Source organism: Lepus europaeus, chromosome 18 (assembly GCF_033115175.1).
Source record: "Lepus europaeus isolate LE1 chromosome 18, mLepTim1.pri, whole genome shotgun sequence".
Lineage (NCBI taxonomy): Eukaryota > Metazoa > Chordata > Mammalia > Lagomorpha > Leporidae > Lepus > Lepus europaeus.
Genome location: NC_084844.1, coordinates 24,255,011 through 24,279,056, shown reverse-complemented (window position 1 = coordinate 24,279,056; position 24,046 = coordinate 24,255,011). Strand labels below are relative to the sequence as shown.

The window sequence follows — 24,046 nt, the reverse complement described above, 5'->3', positions numbered from 1 at the left end:
AATTGAGAATCCCGGCCAGCGCCGCGGCTCACTAGGCTAATCCTCTGCCTTGCGGCGCCGGCACACTAGGTTCTAGTCCCGGTTGGGGCACCGGATTCTGTCCCGGTTGCTCCTCTTCCAGGCCAGCTCTCTGCTATGGCCCGGGAGTGCAGTGGAGGATGGCCCAAGTGCTTGGGCCCTGCACCCACATGGGAGACCAGGAAAAGCACCTGGCTCCTGGCTTCAGATAGGCGCAGCGTGCTGGCTGCAGTGGCCATTGAGGGGTGAACCAATGGAAGGAAGACCTTTCTCTCTGTCTCTCTGTCTCTCTCTCTCTCACTGTCTACTCTGCCTGTCAGAAAAAAAAAAAAAAAAAAATTGAGAATCCCGAGCAGATGGAACGTGGAGCGCACCTTCTGCTCAGGCTCGTTTTTACTGCGAGGCCAGGTGCTGTGCGGAGGGACAGCCGATAGCAACGCTGGCTTGTGCTGACATTGCATCCTCATCAATAGTGCAGTGACTTGGGCCTCTGACATTGTCTCACTGTAACAGGTAAATGTGCGTTGTAGAGGACATTTGGCATTGACAGTTCTTCCCGTCTTCCTCTTTGAGTTGGGGCCTCCATAAGCCCTCACTCCATGGGGAACGTGAAGTCAGTAGATATCCCCTCCGGAGTTTAATTTAGATGGGCTTCACAGTACAGAGAGAAGTGTATGGAACATACACCACGTCAATAAAAAAAAAATTTTCCTAATGAAAATAATGTATGGGCCATCAAATTAAACACAGTATATCGCATTAATCATGGGATAATTAGCATTTGCTCTGTGGCTAGTGCTTTCTGCCCAGGAGGGAAAACCAGAGCACTCAAGGTTTCCAGCCAGACCACAAAAATGCTAGTCGTGGATCGCGTGGTCTCAGAGTTGGTATCCAGTGGGGTTTCTGAACATCCGTGTCCCGTGTATGGGGGCCCTTGACGTTTAGGATCTCCTCTGCAAGAGGTGAGACTGCAGGAAAGCACCACAAACAGTGCCGAAGCAACGTGTAGCAAATGGGAGGCTTCTCCGGGCCCCTCTCACCTCCCTGAAGTTATTCTTCAGGCCAGCACAGGCCTGGTTCCATGATTCAAGGTTCCATAGAAGGACAGCTTGTCTCAGGGTTCTCTCAGCCTGGGACCTCAAGGCTGGAATCAGTAAGGCACCTGAGACCCTTGGAGAACCATAACTGGGGCCTTGTAACAGCTCCCGTCACCACGCCAGGCTGTCCCAGACCCAGAACCCAGACTGCTGTACGAGAAAGCATGTAACTGGCTTCGCAAAATCTGAGTCAAATGCAAACATTTGACTCATTCTGTGGAACTGCTTTTCCCCCTACAGGAAAGGGAAATGGTGATAGTAAGAGAGAAAAGAAGAGACCAAAAATGCCAAGTTCATTTCAGAAAGAACACCAAGGATGAGTCAGGGCCATCATCCAGCCTCCTCCAAGCCTCCTGGCCTCTTCCCTGGCAGCCCTGTGCTCACTGAGTCCCAGCTGCATGGCGCTGCATGGCCAGCACCAACACTGGAATCGTGCAGGCTGAGCCTCTCCTTGGGACACCCGTATCCCATATTGGAGTTCCTGGTTGAAGTCCTGGCTACTCCACACTTCTGATCCAGCTTCCTGCTAACGTACCTAGGAAAGCAGCAGATGATAGCCCAAGTACATAGGTTCCCGGCACCCACATGGAAGACCAGATGGAGTTCCTGGCACCTGGATTTGGCCTGGGTCATCCCTGGCTGTTGCCAGGAATGACATTTGGGGAGTGAGCCAGCTGATTGAAGATTTTTCTCTCCCTCCTTCCCTCCCTCCCTCCATTTCTGATGCTCTTTCAAATAGATAAAAATGAATAAACATAAGGAAAAAAAAACACAACCCCCCCCAACCTCAACCTTACAATATACTACAGATTCTGCTAAATGTATCTCGTCAGTGACACTCAGATTCTCAACTAGAGTTGAGCTTTGCTTTAGCCCCAAACCACAGTGATTTAGAGACAGGTCTTTCTCCCCCTTTAGTAAGTGCTTGGTTACTATTTCTGAAATTAAATCCAGTGCATTCCAAGTGTTGCAGTTAACACAAATTGGTTTAGTATCTTGCAAGGCCATGTCACAAAGATTGGTGGCAAATATTTTAAGGTAACAGCTGAGATGGCCTAACGCAAGGCAGAGAATAAGTGTGTCCTTGCATCTTGCATGTGGTTTGCATGTTGTCCGAGGAGGTGCTGTAGAAACCGCAGGTTTATCCCCATGCCACAGGACAGTTGGTTCCTACTTCTGTACATGTTCCCCGTGCACTTTGCGTCTGTTTCTGCCGGCTTCTGTCAGCAGCACACCTTGACATCTGGTTGCACATCGATAGAGCCGGCGTCATGTAAGCTTGTGGCCCTTGGCTGTGCTGGGGGGAAGCGATGTCCTCTCTTCCGCGTCTGGTCATGTTTCTGGTCTGGCTGAGGGTGGAGGGTGTCAGGGCGGCACTTCAGGCCGGAGCCAGGAGCCGTGAGAAGTTGGCTCCTCGCTGTCCCTCTGAGGAGAATTCAGTGTCCTCTTCCTCTCAGCCTCTCATTAGTGTCCCTGATGCTGTGCCAAGAATGTTGACTGCAGCCAACTCTCTGGATACTGTTGCGCGCTTGTGGTACCTGGTGGCTCCCTCGCATGTTCGCACAGCTCACAGACTCTTCTGCAATGGCTTTCCCAATTGAGATGAGATATTTGGGAGTCAACTAGAGCATTTAATGTAATAAGTGGGCAGTAATCTTTGGAGGTTAATTTGTTTAAAGCCTATGTAAGGATGGGGGTCCCATATGCCCCGTTAGGAGCAAGGACCATTACAATATATTACTGCTTAAAGTTGAGCTAGCACATAAATTTTAATTCTGTCTTAAATGAAGATGTATTTCTGTTGATGTAATGCCAAAATGCCTAATAACATTCTTATGAAGTTCAACAAGCTCTTTAACCTAAAAAATGTTTTTCAAAATACTCTCTTAAAATGAAAGCTTCCTGCTACAGATTCATAAAAATGATAAATTTAGCTCCTAATCCACCCCCTTTTGTGAGCATGAAAGACTTCTTTCTGTTGCCATGTCATCCGTTGTCTTGACTTTGGAGTTTGAAAGGTACCAGTTTGGTTTCACGGAAGGACCTGAAATAAATTGGACGCCCCTCTGTGTGCACCGTGCCCTCTGCCGCTGGGAAGGTGTGCATCACCCAGCCAGCTGCAGGAGGCGTTTTCCTTCACCGGGTGACAGTGCCCCACACGCCGTCTCCCCAAGGCCCCTGAGGCACAGCACCCGGCCCATCAATAGCCAGCCTTCTTGATTCCACTCTCAGCCACCCAGGAAGGACAACGTTAGGTAGAACAGATGTGGGGAGCGGAGCTCCCCCATCGCCATCCATCACTATGGAGCTCAGGAATGGCGGTGAATGATCTATAAGCTCTGTGGCCAGTGTCTTTCTTTCTGTCTAGGTGACTCCAAAGGCGCAGTGGAAATCAGAGAATCTGGTCTGGAATTGAACTGCATAGAACAGATTTCTCTTTCTTCCATTTTTGTAGCATGACTAGATTAAGTGCAGTTGCCTGAAAGGAATCAAGTTTTAGCTTTCATTTTTATCATTGCAAATACATTTACATTCTGCTTTTTTACAAATGCAAAGAGCAGGCAAGCCACTTTCAATAATTTATTTTAAAATCAATGCTAATGAGGTTATGTCTCGTCAGTGGCCGAGTTTTACAATAAAGTCTGATTTATTTAGAAAAGATCTTTGGTGTAGCTTCCCATCTAATGGTGGTGGAAGGGAGGTGGAGTAGCAGGCACAGTGACCCTCCAACTTCGGATCCAATTTGTAATTCACAGTGGAGATCTGACCCAATTTACATTGATTAGAATTGGGAGGAAGAGACAGCTGCGCGCAGCCAGCAGAGGTAGAATAGCCCCCTCTGCACAAGTGCCTGCACACAGCGAATTATTGGGCTTTGTGATCAAGGAGTTTGATGTCAGCAAAAGCGCTGCTCTCTGTCCAGATTGTTGGTGGCTCCAAAACCGAGGAGGCACCAACTCTTGTTCTAAGGTTTTCAGTCTTGTAAGATCAGCCCACGTCAACAAGGGAAAGCTTCACAATGGAGGAAGGAGGGGAGGAGGGCACAAGTGCCAAGAGTGATGCTTCGTGGGATTTGTTTCAGCGTGATCTGGCGTGATCTAGCTCCTATATGTGATTTCACTCTTCTGTTATCACACGTCTTTATTACTCATGGTGGGGTTGAGGGGGTTCCCTACAGGTGTTCAAGTAGGAAGTTCTCGGCTCCCTGATCATACACGGAGAAAATAATTGAGTCAAAGAGCGTCTCGCAGGATCAATATATGTAACTCACACATATGCACACACACACACACACAGTTTAGCTGAAGACTGATTCCCCAGAATACCACTCCCTTAATTCTTATTTTTGCAAAGAACAGTATTATTTTTATGTAAAACGAATTACTTCTTTGATGTTTGGTGGTATCTTAATATATTTTTGTGTTGTTTCTCCTAACTTATGAGCTTGATCTTTGCTTCCCGTCCTCTGACATACTGGGTCTCCACACCTTACAAAGTTCCATTTAGTGGCATAGCTAGGGAGAAGTAAAACCAGAAAGTGCCCTGAGACCCAGAAAGTACAGCCAGGAGAAACCGAGTACTCAACCCTCAAAACATGGCTTGTTCAATCCCATCCATTGTACATATGCATGTACGTGTGTATGTGTGTGTGTATGTGTGTACATGTATGTATGAGACGAAGGAAGTGGGGATGACAAGAGCAGCAAGTGTATTTTTGCTTGTGTTGCCCAATGTATAAAATAGCTAACTATGATTTCGGTACACATGCTTTCTTTATAAAGGCCCAATTCCCATTTTGTCAGGTAGTATCAAGCCTGAGATGAAGTAAGTTAATGAGAGTAAGAAACGTGGGCCAATCATGTTGTGACTTTGACCATATAAACACTTGACTGGAGTTAGACACTAGCATTGACTTAGAACCCATTGTGAAGGTACAGCAATTAATTAAAAGGCCATTCCAACTGCCCTCGGGAGCTTATACTCTAATGAACAAGGCAGGCTGAATAAAAAAACAGTAAAAAGATAACGACACACCCCAAGTACTAAGAACATAAAATTCTGTACATGACCAGCCTTCAATACAGCTGACCAAAGACGGACACATTAAGGACTAATTGATCACACAGGCTTTGACACCCACTTCGATACAGAGACACCCCAGCAGCCTAACCCTGGAGTGCCTAAAACCAGAGAGAATGTGTGCTTAGAGATAACAAGCTATAAAGAGAATTCCAGAAGGAAGGAGAAATAGGGTCCAAGGGAAAGGACCAGGCGTCCAGTGACAGGCACCTCCAGCGAGCAGGAGGCTCCACGAGGACAGGGACCCAACAGCCCTGTCCCCCGTGCGTCCCCAGGTTCTGGCGCAGCGCCTTGCCCATGGGAAACACTTCAAAATGTTGGTGAGTGCAGGCAAGGGCAGCAGGCGAGGGCCATTTGAAGGTGAGAGATAACTTTTTTAAAAAGAACATGATGGGGCCGGTGCCATGGTGTAGCAGGTAAAGCCACCGCCTGTGACACCAGTATCCCATATGGGCACCGGTTCGTGTTCCGACTGCTCCACTTCCCACCCAGCTCCCTGCCAATGGCCTGGGAAAGGCAGTAGAGGAGAGGCCACGTGTTTGCTTTCCTGACACCCACACGGGATACCTGGATGAAGCTCCTGGCTGCAGCCAGCCTGAGCCATTGCCGCCATCTACAGCGTGAGCCAGCGGATGGAAGTTCTCTCCCTCTGTAACTCTGACTCTCAAATAAATAAACAAATCTTTAAAAAAGAGAGAGAACATGGTAATTAAACTCTCCTTAAAAACCGAGTATGATGAGCTCAGAGAAAGAAGACCCCTGCAGGTCCTCTATATAAACAACGTGAGGCTGTGGACCACTGATTGCTAACACTGCTCCTTTATGCCCTTAGATGAAGAGCATGGCCCAGAAGATGACGAGAGTGGCACCTGGCGAAAAGGAGGTACGAGAGCTTTGTAAATGCGCCGGCACCGGGCAGGGCTTTCAGGCTTCTAACTGGAGAAAACACTCTCCCTCTCTCTCTCTATCTCCTTCTCTATCTCTATCTCCCGACAAGCCTAAAGCCAGTTCTTGATTGACTAATTAGAGTCCTGGTGTATGGTCCCCAAATCCCCAAATAAAGTGACCAGAGAAGGAAATACCTTGACTTTAGAATGCAGCCATCTATTCACTTTCACTAATGTCCCGAGAGCCACTGCGCTTCATCCCAGAGAGGGTAGGGAGCCAAACCAGATATTTATTTTTCCCTATCAGTATTTCTTAAATCAGTTCAGTGGAAATAGAATTGCCTCATCTCTAAGAGATCAGAGGATTGAGGATGGAAATGATGGCGATGTCTCCTCTCCGAGGGGCCGGGAGATTGGGAGTTGGGAAGGGAATGGAAATGTGTCAGATCTGAAAAGTGAACCTGGGGTGAGGGATAGAACTGCCTGGTGAGGCTGACTTCTGATGGGCCGCTTGGATTCCGGGCACATTTGGAGATGAATATGTAACAGGTCTGTTGAATACCAAATTGCATCTTATTCATCCCACACTGTTAACCATGCTTCAGGCTGTTAGCAAGCCCATCCTTTGCGAGGTCAGACACCCCTCCAAAGCCTCCCTAAGTGGACCAAGGGCCTTCGTGTGTCGTTGTCAGTGAAGGAAGGCTCTGCCTTGCCATGGCCACCCCAGGACGTCTGTCCCGTCAGCAGGGCCAGATCAGGGCTGATGGAGACGCTCGCTGATTTGTCCTGAGGCTGTAAAACTCTGCAGCCTAGGAGTTGCTCCCTCCTTGCCTCCCTGCTCCCTCTGGCCCCAGCTCTTCCCATCCCTGCCCTCAACTCCTTTCCTTGTGCCTTTCTTCTCTTCCCTCATCCGCTCAGAAGGCCCCTTTCCTAGGTCCCTTCTCTGTAGGGAGTGAGTGCTCAAAGGGCTCCCGGAGGACCCGCCTTCCTCAGGGTCCAGCTTCTCCCAGGGGAGAGAAAAGGCAGCGGAAGAGCAAGGGAGGAGGGAAGACGTTAACGTGGCGGCCAAGGCCTCGTCAGAAGCCACCAGGCCATTAAGTCCTTTCTGAGAGCTGCTGTCCCCTGTTTTCCGTGTGTGTGCAGAATTCCAACAGAAAAGACGTCTTTTCTCAGCCAACGTCCACAACCAGTGCAGAAAACACAGCTTGGGTGGGGTGGCCGCAAGCTTCCTAGGGCCACCTCTGTCTTAAGCTCCGTTCTTCTAGTAAAGACTGAGAATCCACTTCAGCTCCTCCCACTCCTCATTTCCTCCTCCTGCCTCGCTCTCGCTAAGGGTCTTTCTGGGAGGTGAGAGGAGTTGTATTTCCTAACTATTCCAACAGCCATAATTCAAGCAAGTTAAAAAAAAAAAAAAAGAAAAAAAAAACCCACCACTTCTGTTCCCCATGCCTCCCGCCTCACCACAAGAGTGTTGTTCAAGTACAGCGAGCTGTAAATAAGTTTCTCTGGCCTACGCGTCCCACCAGTTATAATGATCGGTGACTTCATGATTAAAAACAGAAGGACGTTTTGCTCTCTCTGCAGAATCTGAGGCAGGAATTTTTCTTATTTGTGTTCACTTATTTATTTATTGAATTTAAATAGCGCCTTTTCTGCAAAGGAGCTAGAGAAACAACGACAGATATGCAACATCCAAATGTCACCACTTAGTTTTATAACAATAAAATCTGGAGGGCTGGGGGGAAGGGCAGGCAGCCCCAGTGAAGACATTCAGAAGGAAGGGAACTCTTAAGGGTGAATCCTCATCTCCTAGGCCGGCTGCACAAGCTGGCTTCCCTTTGTCTCTCTCAGATGTTAATGTGCCATTGAAGGGGGGAAAATGAAGCTAGTTGACCTTCCTCCAAAATTATATATATGTATATACATATATATATATATATACACACACATACATGCATGCTATGGCTGGCAGGGTTACCTTTAAAATCCAAATACCAAGCTAGTCATTGTGGCACAGCAGGTAAAGCCTCTTCCTGGGAAGACCACATCCTATATCAGAGTGCCAGCTCAAGTCCTGGCTACTTTGTACAGCAGGTGATGGCCTAAGGACTTAGGTTCCCGCCACCTACATGGAAGACACAGGTGAAGTGAAGCTCCTGGCTGACCTACCTCCTGCTGTTGTGGGCATTTGGGGAGTGAACCAGCAGATAGAAGATCTCTCCCTCCCTCCCTCCTTCTTCCCTTCCTCCCTCCCTCCCTTCCTCCCTCTCTCTTTCTCTCTTTGTCCCTGTCTCTATCACCATGCCTCTCAAATAAATAAATAAGCCTTAAAAACAAAGCTCCAGGCCAGCGCCGTGGCTCAACAGGCTAATCCTCCGCCTTGCGGCGCTGGCACACCGGGTTCTAGTCCCGGTTGGGGCACCGATCCTGTCCCGGTTGCCCCTCTTCCAGGCCAGCTCTCTGCTGTGGCCAGGGAGTGCAGTGGAGGATGGCCCAAGTGTTTGGGTCCTGCACCCCATGGGAGACCAGGATAAGCACCTGGCTCCTGCCATCGGAACAGCGCGGTGCGCCGGCCGCAGCACGCTACCGCGGCGGCCATTAGAGGGTGAACCAACGGCAAAGGAAGACCTTTCTCCCTGTCTCTCTCTCTCACTGTCCACTCTGCCTGTCAAAAAAAAAAAAAAAAAAAAACAAAGCTCCAAGTACTTCCTCTACCACCCAGGGATCCTGTTCCTTGAATCGCGTGCTTTTCCCTGATGGCATTGCTAACATTCTAAGACCCAGACGGATCTTAGCAGGAGGAGGGGGGAGGAAGAAGGAATTCTGTTTGCCTTATTGAGTGTTAATGACCCTGTGCGATGTAATTTCTTCTATTTTATTCTGTTACCTAGAAAATCTATCACAGCCTTGTAGTATTGATTGTTCAATCCATAAGGAGCTGGGTGTGCAGCGTGACTGTTAGTAACAGGGTTGTTTTAACGAGTGACTCTTCAACACCTCAGACTTGCGCGAAGTTCCCAGCCCTTAGCCTAGCGGTCTGACACAGCTCCTCGCTCCCTTTCCATGGAAAAGTAGAATCCAAGTAACCAGAAATAAGACGTGTTCTGTACTGTTTGTATTAAAAAGTCCTGGCCATTTGCTTGGATGTGCAGTGTCCAAGAAAAAGCAGCTCTGGGGGGGCGTGAATTGTCCTCACACATGTCAAACCCCTGAGCAAGGAGGACCTTAAACAACAGGTTTTTGGACACCGCATGCTCTGAAATTGTGGGCAAACTAAGTCAAAGAGGAGACAGACCACACTATTATGGTCTTAGCCGCATTCAATAACTCCAGGAGGGCAGAAGGGTGCTTGCGTCTGCGCATCCCATCTCTGCAGCTCTCCCACCGCTCCTGTCCACCAGGAGTGAGCTATCACACGCGGGGAACGGAAGGAAGTCGCAGAGGGGTGGCAGCTCCTAACCTTTGGAGATCCGCGTTTCAACACGAGCTCACCAGCAGGGAGGCCAAACTGTGGCCCAACCAAGAGGAAAATCGGAATCAGCGAGTGGCCCCCACTTCCAAGTCGTCCCTACAACGTGAAGAACTGTTGTGACCCCAGAGCTCCCGGTCAGGGAGCTGCAGGAGCAAGCGAACAGGGTTGTGGGTCACTCTTCTTGCTCTCCTGCCAGTCAAAGCAGATGCAATTGATTTTTTTTCAGGCCTTCTTTTTGTTTTTGTTTTTTTTTTTTTTTTTTTTTTTTTTTTTTTGACAGGCAGAGTGGATACTGAGAGAGAGACAGAGAGGAAGGTCTTCCTTTTTGCCGTTGGTTCACCCTCCAATGGCCGCCGCGGCCAGCGCATCGCGCTGATCCAAAGCCAGAAGCCAGGTGCTTCTCCTGGTCTCCCATGGGGTTCAGGGCCCAAGCACTTGGGCCATCCTCCACTGCCTTCCCGGGCCATAGCAGAGAGCTGGCCTGGAAGAGGGGCAACCGGGATAGAATCTGGCTCCCCAACCGGGACTAGAACCCGAACCCGGTGTGCCGGCGCCGCAAGGCAGAGGATTATCCTGTTAAGCCACGGCGCTGGCCTTCAGGCCTTCTTTCTGAAATAGACGGCATCCACTTGAATGGACTGGAACGCGGCAGCGGTCCTGGCCTGTTTCAGTTCACCTCCACTGGGTCACCTCTGGCCTTTTACATACGTATATGTAAATGCATGGTCAAGTGCCTCCTTTCACTTCTCTTCTCCATCAGTCAAGTGGTTGTACCCAACTCCAGGCCTCTTTGACAGTCTTCATTCATCAAGAAAATATAAACAGGTGTCGGCGCTGTGACACATTGGTTAAAGCTCCAGCCTGCAGTGCTGGCATCCCATGTGGGCACCAGTTCTAGTCCCGGCTGCACCACTTCCAATCCTGCTAATGCACCTGGGAAAGCAGTAGAATATGGCCCAAGTGCTTGGGCCCCTGCACCCCTGTGTGAGATCCAGAAGAAGCTCCTGGCTCCTGCTTTCTGATTGGCTCAGCTCTGGCTGTTGCAGCCATTTAGAGATGGAAGACCTCGTGCTCTCTCTGTCTCTACCTCTCTCTGTAACCCTATCTTTCAAATAAATAAATCTTAAAGGAAGGAAGGGAGGGAGGGAGGGAGGGAAGAAGGAAATGTCAACAGCATGCCGACTTGCCTTTAGTCTCTTCCCTGGTCACAGCTTGGATCCTGGAGCTACACATTGTTCCCCAGACAAACACAGACAGGTTCTGTCGTCCTGAGAAGCAGAAAGGTGCCCCATCCTCTCACCTGAGAACTTTCCACATCATGGAGGCTGATTCTCAGCCTTTGGCTGTCAGCAATAGCACCAACTTGGCCTCAGTCACAGGAAAAATAACCATCACTCGTTCTAAAAACCCGGCCTGCAATGACAAATGCTTTACAGTAAAAAAAGAGAAAAACCAATACTGTGTTTTAAACCTGGTCTGTTACTATTCTCCCTGTGATGTTTTGTTTGGTTGGAGCTTAGCTTCCTTTACATGGGATAAAGAGAATAAGCTGCTGCCCCCCCCCTTTATTTTCCTCTAAAAAAATAAGTGCTCTTCAGCTCGGCTAGCAATTTAAATGCAGTGATCATACCCATTAGCTTCTCCATCATTGTAATTGTTGTTAATTGTTATAACTGTTTTAGTTATTAGTGGTGTCATTATTGCTCTAGGTCCTCTGTCTGTTTTATGCTGAATATATTAGAGCTTTGCTTTTGAATTACCAGGCTTTATTTAGTGCAGAGTTACGTTTTTTTTTGGAGAGACATTGAGAAATGCTGGCATTAAGCTTTATTCTTTTGTTTTTCATTCCAAATGGACAGACTGGAAAAAAAAATAATTAGATGGAATAATGTCCTCAAAATGAGAATGGGGATGTTTTGAATTAATTAACTGGTCAGGATTCTGCGCCATTCCTGATCTCAGCCTGTTGCCAGAGGAGTGTGAAGCTAAAGGAACTTAAATCTAGCCTCACTGCCCCGTCCAGGGTTACTCTCACCGCTCTCCAGATCAGACGTGCACGCGCCTGTTTGGATGGTGCTTCGGCACGTTTAGGGAGGTGCTAGCCCTGCGGACTTTGGGGCCTGCCTGTTTCTCCCCGGCCAAGCTTCAGCACTGAAGCTCTCCTAGGCCTTATCTCTGCCTCTCTTCAACCAAAGTCTTCGAACAACACCCATTTGGTCGGGTTTCTGTCCTACCAGCAGACCCCTCTGACTCTGTTAAACTCCGTCTCTCACAGCAACCTCAGCTTCCCCTTCACACACGTAATCGCAGTCATAAACAAAGAAACACGTGTGCCACTGTCCATCCTGCAACACCTCCCCCACCAGATGACAGCCTTGAGAACAGGGGTGTGAGCGGCCGCAGCAGAGTCCCCAGTATCCGGCACAGTCCCTGGTCTTCAGTCGGTGCTGTGCATATGTTTGTTGAATGCTGTGGAAAGAATTAGCAATGGCGCACGCGCACACCCACATAAATGCCGATCGTGCGTGGTTAAGCAGGGAGTCTGCAGTGTGCAGTCCAGCCTCGTCCGGCTCTCACTGATTGCCTTATTTCCAGGAGCCCTCAGCCCAGAGAGCAGGGCCAGCCCTTCTCCACTGTGTCACCATGGCTCTGAATCTTAAACCAGCTCCAAGTTCCTGGACTCCCGTCGTCTTTCAGCCTTTTATATCAAAGGCCTTTCCTATCTGTTCTTTCCTGGAAGGCTTCTGTGTTCCTACTTGCTTCCTGCCTTCCCTGGGATCTATTAGGCTTTCGGAATAGGACTGTTTCCAGGTGGTCTCCCCAGATGCCATACATACCCAGTACCAAATCACATTTTTCCTGTACGAGGACTCTGTAGAAGTTTGTGGAAAATGTGTATTTTTGAAAAAACTATGTATGAATTTCAATTTTTTGTATCAAAATAAACTTATCTTTTAAAATGATTTATTTATTTGAAAGTCAGATTTACACAGAGAGCAGAAAAAAGAGAGAGAGACAGAGACAGAGAGAGATCTTCCATCTGCTGGTTCACTCCCCAGATGGCTGCAATGGCCAGAGCTGGGCCAGGCTGAAGCCGGGAGCCAGGAGCTTCATCCAGGTCTCCCACATGGGTGGCAGGGGCCCAACACTTGGGCCATCTTCCACTGCTTTCCCAGGCTCAGTAGCAGGGAGCTGGATTGGAAGTAGAGCAGCCAGGTCTCAAACTGGCACCCATATGGGATCCTAGCACTGCAAGCCGAAGCTTTACATATGACACCACAATGCCAGCCCTTAAACTTATGTTTTAAATCCATTTTCCACAAACTTTTCGAAGTTCCCTCATCTATCCAAAAGATTCTCACAATCTTAGGAGCTGTCCCACATCCAGACACACTGTGGGGAAAAGCATCTGCTAGGCCACAAAAAGGCCAAGATTACTTTATCACTCTTCTTCTTTTTTTTTTTTTTTTTTTTTTTTCAATATGGATTCCCCAATTCAGGCTGGGCTGCCACAAAGACAAAGTGCAGGGATTTTTCTTTTGCATCTTCCATCCACTGGTTCATCCCCCAAATGCCTACAACATCCAGGGTTAAGCCAGGCCAAAACCAGAAGCCTAGAACTCGACCCAGGTCTCCCACATGGTGCCAGGGACCCAACTTCTTGAGCCATCACCTGCTGACTCCCAAGGTTTGCATTAGCAGGAAGCTGGAGCCAGAAATGGAGTTGGGGCTCAAACCCAGGCATTCTGATATGGGATGCAGGTGTCCCACACAGCATCTCACCACTGCACCAAACATTCACCCCTCAAGTTATGGGTTTGTTGTTGTTGTTGTTGTTGTTGTTGTTGTTTTTAAGACTTATGTATTTATTTGAAAGTCAGAGTTACAGACAGAGAGAGAGAGAGAGAGATTTTTCCATCTGCTGCAAAGGCCAGGGCTGTGCCAGGAGCCAGAGGTTCTTCCTGGTCTCCCACCAGGAAGACCAGGTATAGGGACCCAAGCACTTGGACCATCTCCACCACTTTTCCCAGGCCAGTAGCAGGGAGCTGGATCAGAAGTGGAGCAGCTGGGACTCAAACCAGCGCCATATGGAATGCCATCATTGCAGGTGGCAGCTGTACCCACTATGCCACAACACCAACCCCTCACATTATGGTGTTCCTTTTAAAGATTTATTTATTTATTTTTATTCAAGAGAGTTACAAACAGAGAGAGGAAGAGACAGAGAGAAAGAGATCTTCCATACACTAGTTCACTCCCCAGATGGCTGCAGCAGCTGGAGCTGGGCTGATCCAAAGCCAAGAGCTTCATCCTGGTCTTCCACGTGGGTGACAGGGGCCCAAGCACTTTGGCCATCTTCGCTGCTTTTCTCAGGTCACTAGCTGAGAGCTGGATCAGAAGTGGAGTAGCCAGGACTCAAACCAGTTGGCCGTATGGGATACTGGTGCCGCAGACAGAGGCTTAGCCCTACACTACAGCAGCACCGGCCCCCTTCACATTATGGTTTATTTTATTTTATTTTTTTATTTTTTGACAGGCAGAGTGGACAGTGAGAGAGAGAGACAGAGAGAAAGGTCTTCCTTTTGCCGTTGGTTCACCCCCCCCCAATGGCCGCCGCGGCCGGTGCAATGCCGCCGGCGCACCGCCGCCGGCGCACCGCGCTGATCCGATGGCAGGAGCCAGGTGCTTCTCCTGGTCTTCCATGGGGTGCAGGGCCCAAGCACTTGGGCCATCCTCCACTGCACTTCCGGGCCACAGCAGAGAGCTGGACTGGAAGAGGGGCAACCGGGACAGAATCCTGTGCCCCGACCGGGACTAGAACCCCGTGTGCCAGCACCGCAAGGCAGAGGATTAGCCTATTGAGCCGCAGCGCCAGCCCACATTATGTTTTAAAAGTCTATGTAAGCCGGCGCCGCGGCTCAATAGGCTAATCCTCTGCCTTGCGGTGCCGGCACACGGGGTTCTAGTCCCAGTTGGGGCGCTGGATTCTGTCCCGGTTGCCCCTCTTCCAGGCCAGCTCTCTGCTGTGGCCCGGGAAGGCAGTGGAGGATGGCCCAAGTGCTTGGGCCCTGCAGCCGCATGGGAGACCAGGAGAAGCACCTGGCTCCTGCCATCGGAACAGCGCGGTGCGCCAGCCGCAGCGCGCCTACCGTGGCGGCCATTGGAGGGTGAACCAACAGCAAAGGAAGACCTCTCTCTCTGTCTCTCTCTCTCATTGTCCACTCTGCGTGTCAAAAAAAAAAAAAAAAAAAAAAAAAGTCCATGTATAAAAATGTTATTTTCTCAGGAGTGTGTATTTAGTCTAGCAGTTAAAACACCCACATCTCACATCATAGGGCCTGGGTCCAGTTCCCAGCTCTATTCCTGACTCCAGCTTCCTGCCAACACAGACTCTGAGAGGCAACCATGAAGGCTCAAATCGGTGGGTGCAGGCTCCCTCTGAGAGACCTGAACTGAGTTCCAGGCTCCCTGCTTCAGCCCCCGCACAGCCCTGGCCATTGCACGAGGCATTTGGGGAGTAAATCAAAAGAGGAGAGCACTCGATTTCTCACTCCTTTCTCCCTCTCTCTCTCTCTCTCTGCCTCTCAAATAAAAAAATTTTAATTCTTAATTTATTTTCTCTACCATATCTAAGTCTATGAAGAGTATCAATGTCAATTACATTCCTAAGCTCAGTCAAAATCTTGGGGTGATTAATCAAGTCCATTACAACTGAAAATGCACTAAATATGTCTGTGGGAAAACTGCTTGTCATGCTGTAGGGGCTGATATTTCTCTATTATTCCACACACTGATATCCTCCAAAATACATGCTTTGTCTTTTCAAGAGTTAACATTTTTTCCCCAAAGTATTTCTCTTCCAAACATTTTCTTAGTTCAGTGGCAGAATGTTTTCTCTGTCATTATCTCCTTTGCTGCCCTCTGTTGTCTGCTGAATATACAAACAATTTTCTCTGTAAAGAAGACAGGCCTGAGCTTCTAGACAGCTGATGTTTTCACTTTTTCCTAAGGCAGTCAGGATTTTTTCTTTTTAGAGACTTATTTATTTATTTATTTATTTGAAAAGTCAGAGTTACAGAGAAAGGGTAAGAGACAGAGAGAGAGAGAGGTCTTCCAGCCACTGGTTCACTCCCCAGATGGCTACAACAGCCGGGGCTGGGCCAGGACAAAGCCAGGAGCTTCTTCTGGGTCTCCCAGATGGGTGCAAGTGACCCAAACACTTGGGCCATCTTCTGCTAGTTTCCCCAGGCCATCAGCAGGGAGCTGGATCAGAAGCGGAGCAGCCTGGACAAGAACCATTGTCTATTGGGATGCTCGCATCGCAGGCAGTGGCTTCACCCACCACACCACGACGCCAGCTCCGCATTTTCACTTCTTAACTACATCACTACATCCCTCCTTTCTTTTTGTTCACTTTAAGATCCTTCGTTCTTTTCCAGAAACATGTAGAGATTTTGCTTCCCTTGTGCCTTTTTAGTGTTTGAATTGCTCATAAGTTAGGAATAAGTAGAAAACAAGCAAATGTGGCCAGGATCTCCATATCCCATCTGCCTACTTACCCTCCGTCTGTTCCCGTCCTTATCACTGGCCTATTCTCCCAAGGGAAAGGTGGAAATCTGGAGAATCCACGTAAAAGTCCCCCAAATAGCATGACTTTTAATTAGAACACAGGGCTCCTGAATCCCATCAATCAAATTCCATCTTTGGGAGGTGCTTTGTTCACAGTTCCCACTGCATCCTAAGGAAGAGAGCAGGCCTGGTCCAGGGGCCGTGGGCTCTCCTGCCATTCAAATCCCCAGATCCTCTCCCACTTTGTACTCTAGTGTTTAACCTTTCCCGTAGAAGAAGATCAATATGAATTCTTCATTGTTGAGAATCGATGGCTGTCCTGTGGCATCGCTGCCATCTCGTCCTGCTGAGCAGCCCAGTAAATCTCTCCCGGCTGCTTCTAAAGCTTGGTTTGTCGTCTTCAGTTGCTTTCATTTTTAATGCAGATCACTTTGGTTTCTGCTCCCCTGGGGGCTTACAGATAAATCTTGGCAGACATGTTCGGGGTCTAGAAATGAGATGCTGGCAAAAGGCCAGCCCACCCAGAACTTGGTTGTCATGGATGGGACGCCCCCCCTTGGTTCCACTTAAAGACCGGACTGTTCGTTTCCGTGTTTAGTGGTGATTGCCTCATATAGGACCTGGGTGGGGAGTGCCCAGGAGGCTGTTCCTGTGGAACTGAAGAGGCCAGAATGTGAGCCGTGCTGCAGAGGCACGCTGGCCAACCCGACCTCTGCCACGAGTGGGCAGCATTCGGAGACGCGCCCTGATCTTTCCATTATCCAAAGAAGAGAGGCACTGGGCAGTTTAGCTGAGCCTGGCTGGGTCAAGTGAGGCTGAGAACCTCTGTGTGCTGCTTACTTACAAACCAAATGAAAAATTACCTGCCTGATTTTTCTTTTATTAATAAACACATTTAGTACATTGTTGAACAGCACCCTACTAGGGGTGATCGGTAAATATTTAATGTTAGTTAATGATCTCTGCCTCCCATAGTCCTTTGCTCATGCAGGCTGTACTCACATCTCATTTCGAACTCCCTGAATCTGGGGTTTCCTGGGGATACCATCAGAATGCTGGTCTGCTTGTGCAGCAAAAATGTATGCTCCTTGGGAAGGACAGAGTCTTTTTTGTAGGTTTTATGTATTTATTTTCATATGTTTGAAAGGCAGAGCAACAGGGAGACAGACATAGACAAAGAGAGCTCTTCCATCCACCGGCTCACTCCCCAAAAGCCCACAAAAGCCAGGGCTGGGCCAGGCCAGGCCACAGCAAGAAGTTCAGAAGGCCGTCCAGGTCTCCCATGTGGGTGGCAGGGACCGAACTACTTGAGCCATCATCTGCTGACCTCCAGGGTCCACATTAGTAGGAAACTGGATCCGAAGCCAACTGGATCAAACCAGGCCCTGTGACATGGGATGCTCGTGTCCCAAGAGGTGATTTAAGTGCTGCACCGAATTCCCTCTCCAACAAGTCTTTTTGACTCTGGTTTTTCTTTTTCTTTGATTAGTGGACTATGCCAGTTATTACCAGGGCCTATGGGATTGCCATGGTGACCAGCCAGATGAACTGTCCTTCCAACGAGGTGACCTCATCCGCATTTTGAGCAAGGTAAGGACACAGAGGACGGGGCTTGCATCGAAGGCAGACTTTTTTCATTCTTAGTAACATGGTCGGCATAACCAGAATTGTTCCAGTGTGTGTTACATGGCTGTCGTGCACACATGATAAATTCCCATTTATTTGGAATTGCTAGGGGAATTCTTAAGCGAAAATTCAGAATCAGGAACCAATTTTCAAATTTAAAAAACACAACAAAGTAGATACTAAAACAATACTAATCAAAATTGATATTTTTCAGGGGCTTATGGTATTTAAAGTACATCAATATGTACATAATTTATTATCATATAATGCTATTGAAAACATTCTGGCTAGGTAAGCTGCCTTCTTATTTCATTTATAGATAAACAAGACTGTAACATAATTACACATGGGGGAGGAGTCAGACCTAGTTAGCTCAATTGGTTTGAGCAAGTGCTGATAAGGCCAAGATAGTGAGTGAATACAATCCCACACAGGCCAGCTAACTTTATCCTCCTCCTCAGTCGTAAGCTAACCCCTAGCCCAGCCAACCATCCCACAAATAGTATCGTTGATAGTAAAGGAATGACTTTAAAAAAAAATGGGAATTATTGCTGATCCATCACTGAATGTGAACATTCAGGACTCATGGGCTCCAGTGGAGGGGGCGGGGGGGTGAGTGACATCATTTTGTAGGGAAAGACCACACACATTCTATGGGCAGGCTAAGAAAATGGGTTCCTGTACTATAAGAATGTACTAAAAAGTCCTATGCAGTCAGTCAATATCTACAAACACATTTTTTAAATAGGCACAATTTGCTCTTTAATTGCTGAGTGTGTGGATTCCATAAAGGAAAATTGAAAACCCACTACGTTATTAACCCACCATTTACCATTTATCTTTATTCTGCAAATGTTACAGCCTTGGCGCAGGGTTTGTCTGGCTCAGAAACATACCCTAAACTCCTTGGGAAGCAGACCAGGTCTGACCCAAAGTACCTGTGAGTGTTCCAAAAACCCAGGCTCCTTTAAACAGGTCTGATTTCAGATCCAGCCCTTTGCGAGAGAAGAGGGGGCCCGTGGGCCCTGCTGAGTGAGATCACAATCTTCTAATGATTTCTCTCAGATCCCTAACTCTGCGCCGCCCTAGTGCCATTTCGGTATAGCTCCAATACACCAAGAATAAATTGGAAGCAAAGAAGGGAGTGGACATTGGCCTGATTGGTATTTCAAATGCCCGAAAGCAAGGTTTGCCGTGTAATAGAATTTGTGTACATTACCACACTGGCATTAGGGGGGTAATCGAGTTATCCACTCAGGTGTGACCAGGCCTCTGTTTGCCCAGAGCCTGCAGGTGAACAAATTAACTGTTTACATTGTCTGGAGGTGCCTGCAGCAGGAGGGGGAAGAACAGAGCCAGACTGTCTGCTGGCCTTTTCTCTCCGTCTTGATGATTTTGTTTGTTTTGCATGTCTTTTGCCTTTGTTAATGGCTTCTCACTGGGGGTCCCTTCCCTCCAGTCAGAAGGGGCTGTGCAGCGACCTGTCCCACAGTACGGAGTTGTCTGTGGTTACCACGGCTGTTGTATTCTTAGGAGATGCCAAAGATCACGGGGAGTCAACCCCACCATTTTCTCTCCTCCCTCCATTTCTAAAAGTCTACATAGCAGAGTTTCATTCAGTGAGAATATGTGTGCTGCCATAGTCCTATCAGCTTCTTTCTTCACTCTTCTGGAAGGTTCTGAGTCTATTTTCGGTCCATAAAGCTAATCCCTGCATAGCCGAGGAGCAAGTGCGACACTTTCCCTGATAAAGCTCCAGTCCAGTTGCTGTTCATTGGGGGAGCCCTTATGATTGGGTTTACCTTTATATCTTCCTTAACATACCTGGACAGAAAGGGGCCTTACAGGCCACCCAGTGCATTCCCTGGCCTCTCAGAAGCACAAAGGAGCCCATCCAGACAGATAGGAAAAAAGATTCCATTACTGTTCCCAGCCTTCTGTCTCTGCAGAGATGCAGTCTTCCAAGCTCTCTGGAATGTTCTCTCCACATGGATCCTAAATTCATTCCGCTTTAGTCTCAGCTGGCTTCCTCTGCTGGACTCAGAGGGCAGCCTGCCTCCTCTCACACCTGGGTGGACAGAACTGACCCCAGTGGAGCCTAGTCCTGGAAATGGCGTCTGGAAAGTTCCATCTGTCTTTTCTTTCCACCCAGCAGAACTCCCGTCAGGCAGGGAAGGCCTGCCATTTAGGAGGCTGAGTGAGACTGTTTTCCTGACGAGTGCAAGATACAGCCCTGTGCAGCTCGGCTTACCCGGACTCGTCTCCTGCCCCGGAACTCCCTCACTGTCTACCTCCACCATTCCCACTCTAAATACAAGTAGGCCTGACGCTCCAGAGCAGCTAAAGCATTTCCACCCAAAAATACGTTCTTTGCTTTAATACTTACTCAGCTTTGTAAAAAAAAAAAAAAAAAAAAAAAAAAAAAATCCCATTACCGGCTCTTTTGTTGGCCTCGTAAATGATGCATCAGGTTTCCCCTCTCTACGTCTTATAAAAGAAATACTCTCAATATTCCTCTGGTCGGGAAGTGGCAGGGAGGAGGCAGGGGAGCAGGAGGAGGATAGCTTTAGGCCGGGACTCCTGTCGTTTCTTCTTTCTTCTTTTCTTTCCCCTGCTGTTTCTTAATAGTCACCCAAGTATGATCCAAACTCAAATTCTAGAATCCTAGGGCCAAACTCAGGAGAATCTTCTAGTCTTGCCTTTGGGCAGGAATGGTACCAGAAAGGGAACTATTAATTAGTTTTTCTTTCTTTCTTTTTTTAAGATTTGTTTTATTTATTTGAAATACAGAGTTACAGAAAAAGGTAGGGCCAGAGAGAGAGAAAAGAGGTCTTCCATCCACTGGTTCACTTCCCCAAATGACCATAATGGCCAGAGCTGCACCGATCTGAAGCCAGGAGCCAGGGGCTTCTTCCAGATCTCCCACGAGGATGCAGGGGCCCAAGGACTTGGGCCATCTTCTACTGCTTTCCCAGGCCATAGCAGAGAGCTGGATCGGAAGTGGAGTAGCTGGGACTCAAATTGGCGCCCATATGGGATGCAGCACTACAGGCTGGGGCTTTACCCTACTGCACCACAGTGCCAGCCCCCATTCTTTAAAAAAAAAAAAAAATCTCCAGAGAAGACAATTTGCTGGACAAGAAACATGCAACCTCCAGTTAACCAAATACCCATCACATCTCCTCGTCTCAAGAAAATAAGCAGCGGCTTATTTACGTGGCCCTGGGCAGTATCGCTTAATCTTGCTGATCCTCAGTTACCTCATCTGTTAGAAACTGGGATAATCTCTATGCACAGGGCCATTGTGATTTGTGTAAATAAGTGCCCGGATGGAGGAGGTCTGTTGCTCAGTGGTAAAGATGCCACTTGGGACCCCTGCATCCCCTGTCAGAGTGCCTGGGTTCAGGTCCTGTCTCTGCTCCCAGCTATGTGAAATCTGGGAGGCAGCAGGTAATGGCTCAAGTGCTTAAGTCCCTGCCATCCACATGGAAGACCTGGACAAAGTTCCAGGCCCCTGTCTTTGGCCTGAGCCAGCCCTGGCTATTGCGGGCTGAGCCAGAGGGTGGAAGATCTCTGTCTCTCTGCCTCTCTGCCTCTCTCTCTATGTCTCTCTCTCTCTCTCTCTCTCTTTCTCTCTCTGTTGGTCTCTGCCTTTCAAATAAATAATAAAAATTAATTTCTTTAAAAGGTGAATTGCAGGCATCATGACCTTAAAAAAAAAAGTCCCTGGCATCTTAAAAATGGAAACTATTGGCCAGTGCCACAGCTCAACAGGGTAATCCTCCACCTGCGGTGCCAGCACACTGGGTTCTAGTCCCAGTCAGAGTGCTGGATTCTGTCCCGGTTGCTCCTCTTCCTGTCCAGCTCTCTGCTGCGGCCCAAGAGTGCAGTGGAGGATGGCCCAAGTGCTTGGGCCCTGCACCCGCATGGGAGACCAGGAGAAGCACCTGGCTCCGGGCTTCGGATCAGCACGGTGCGCTGGCCGCAGTGCGCCAGCCACAGCGGCCACTGGGGGGTGAACCAACGGCAAAAGGAAGACCTTTCTCTCTGTCTCTCTCTCTCTCTCTCACTGTCCACTCTGCCTGTCAAAAAAAAAAAAAAAGGAAACTATTATGGTCCCTTCCTTTCCACTAATAAAGTAAACCTTTTGGATCAGTGTTGAGCATGCACTAGTCAATTACTGGTGAATCGAGAAAGAAGGAAAAGTGGCCTATCTTGCCAAGAACTTGTCACAGAGACGCCCTATAGCACAAAAGGTGCTCACCTGGAAAAAGAAAGCCACCTGGTGAGGAGGCCTACATGGAAATCTACCCAACGGATTCTCCAGAAGTCTCTTCCAGGAAAGGCTGGAGCCGTAGAGCCACACTCTGAAGCAGTAGCCAACGGCGCAGTGCGCGGCAGAACCCTGCTGTCTGCTGGACAGCGCCTCCACACATCCACCTATCCCGGGCCCGGGAGGCTCCATGCCCACTTAATTCACTGAGTTCCAATTTAGATCTTAAAACACATTAAAGGGAGCCTTCAACAACGAAGCCAATCTGAGCATCCAGCGGATGATCCCTGAGCTCCTTTTGGACCCAGATATTTCTGACTGCTTTTTCCTAGTGCGGGCCTGAGCCTGCCTTCCTCCCCAGAGCCAGGACACAGCGAAGGCCACAGCGGGGTGCTTAGCGCTCTTCAGTGGCTCCAGATTGTGGGAGTGGTGCAGGTCTCCTCAAACGTAACGGATGGCTCCTGAGAGCCCACCCTTATAACTTACTCCCCACCATGCCAGCGACCACTGCAGAATTCAAGTTTGAATAGAGCAAGGAAAAGGTGTTTGAAAGGCCTGTTCACTTAGCTGCATTTTAATTTCCTTTTCAATCTTGTCCCAATTAATTTCACAGAAGTAATCTCACAGAAGCAAACCCGGCAGCACCGAGGCTGCAGTTTTAGTGTGGCGGTCGCTCTGCCTGAACATGAAATAGGAGCTAATATAAAAATCCATCTGCTGTGTGTGAAATACACGCCGGCTGCTGCTCCGCGCTGTCTGACATTCCAAACATCAACAGCGGGGGAAAGCGATTTGGGGGTTAGTGGCCATCAGTACTTGGCAGGGGTTCAACAACAGGTGTACTCCAAAAATCCATTCAGCCTGGGCACCAGGCGTGACAGGGCAGGTGCAGTAACACTGTGCCCCAGCCTCGTGCCTCTGATCTGAGGAGCCCCAGGTGTTCCATGGCCCAGCACGCTCTGGTCACTCGTTAGGAGTGGGAAGAAGAGAGCTAAGAAGCCTCTATTTGGATAAGACAAGTCCCAAGTCCCAACTTTCAGAGGAGTGACCTGTCCTCCTAGCTCCAGACTCTCTTACTAGGGAGCAGTCTTTCTAAATGTCCCCTTTGCCAGATAACCCTTACAGGCCCACTTAAAAAATAAACCTCCTGTTTTCTAGAAGGAATTTACAATGGTAACATCAGCTATCCAGCCGATAAGCCAAATTCAGGAGCTCTGTCTCGAATGGCTAGAAGGAAGAGACCCCTGGATGAGGTCTGTCATCTCAGGTAGACTGCGTCGGGAGACTGGTTCCCTCGGGCTTGGACATATGCCCCTTGACTCGGCCTTAAACTCCTCTAGGGCCTCATCCAACACCTTACTTCCATGCAAATCAGCTCTGGAGCAACAAGTTGGGCACTGCTTAAGCTGTGTGCTCACTCCCATGCTGTGGCTTAGCCGGCACAGGAGACGACCGACATGGCCCAAGCACACCAGGCTGGGGCTGTTCTCTCCACTGATGGAAACAGGAGCCTTACAAAGAAGGTCAAGTTTAATGTGAAACATGCGACGCTGTCAGATGGCCACGGGCCTCCTAAAGACAAGAATGGACAGACTTTGTCACTGTGGGTGGGAGCTACTCGAACACAGACTGAATCTTGGCTCCAAACCCGGCTCCCCGGCCCAGTGCATGCAGCCCTGTCCTGCCTCCCCCTGGCAGAGGAGCCGGTACCTGCTCCCTGGGACCCTAGAACTCCGCTTCTCTCACCTCCACTTGAGAATGTGGACCTTTCCCCTCCGTTGACCCCTTCCTTTCCAAGAGATTTGTCTGCTGTAGAAATGATCTGAAGGCAGCCCTACTTCCTCTGTTAAGTGCGCTTAGTTGAATGCGACGACAAAACTCATAAAAGCAGAGAAGTTAATTTTTTCAATTGCTTTAAATGAGGGCATTTTTTTTCCTTTTTTTTTTTTTTTTTTTTTTAATTTCAGGGCTCTGAGGGAAAGGAGGCGTTTGGTGACATCTAGTGTCCATTCAGGACTTCCTC

General features: G+C 48.7%; 1 protein-coding gene across 1 annotated transcript in view; it reads left to right on the top strand.

Moving 5' to 3' along the window:
- SKAP1 (src kinase associated phosphoprotein 1) overlaps nucleotides 1-24,046 on the top strand; it is a 269,723-nt gene that overhangs the window by 234,087 nt on the left and 11,590 nt on the right. Inside the window, exon 10 of the mRNA XM_062175070.1 lies at nucleotides 17,614-17,714. Within this exon, the coding sequence (XP_062031054.1) occupies nucleotides 17,614-17,714 (101 nt within the window). The remainder of the gene's footprint in view (nucleotides 1-17,613; nucleotides 17,715-24,046) is intronic.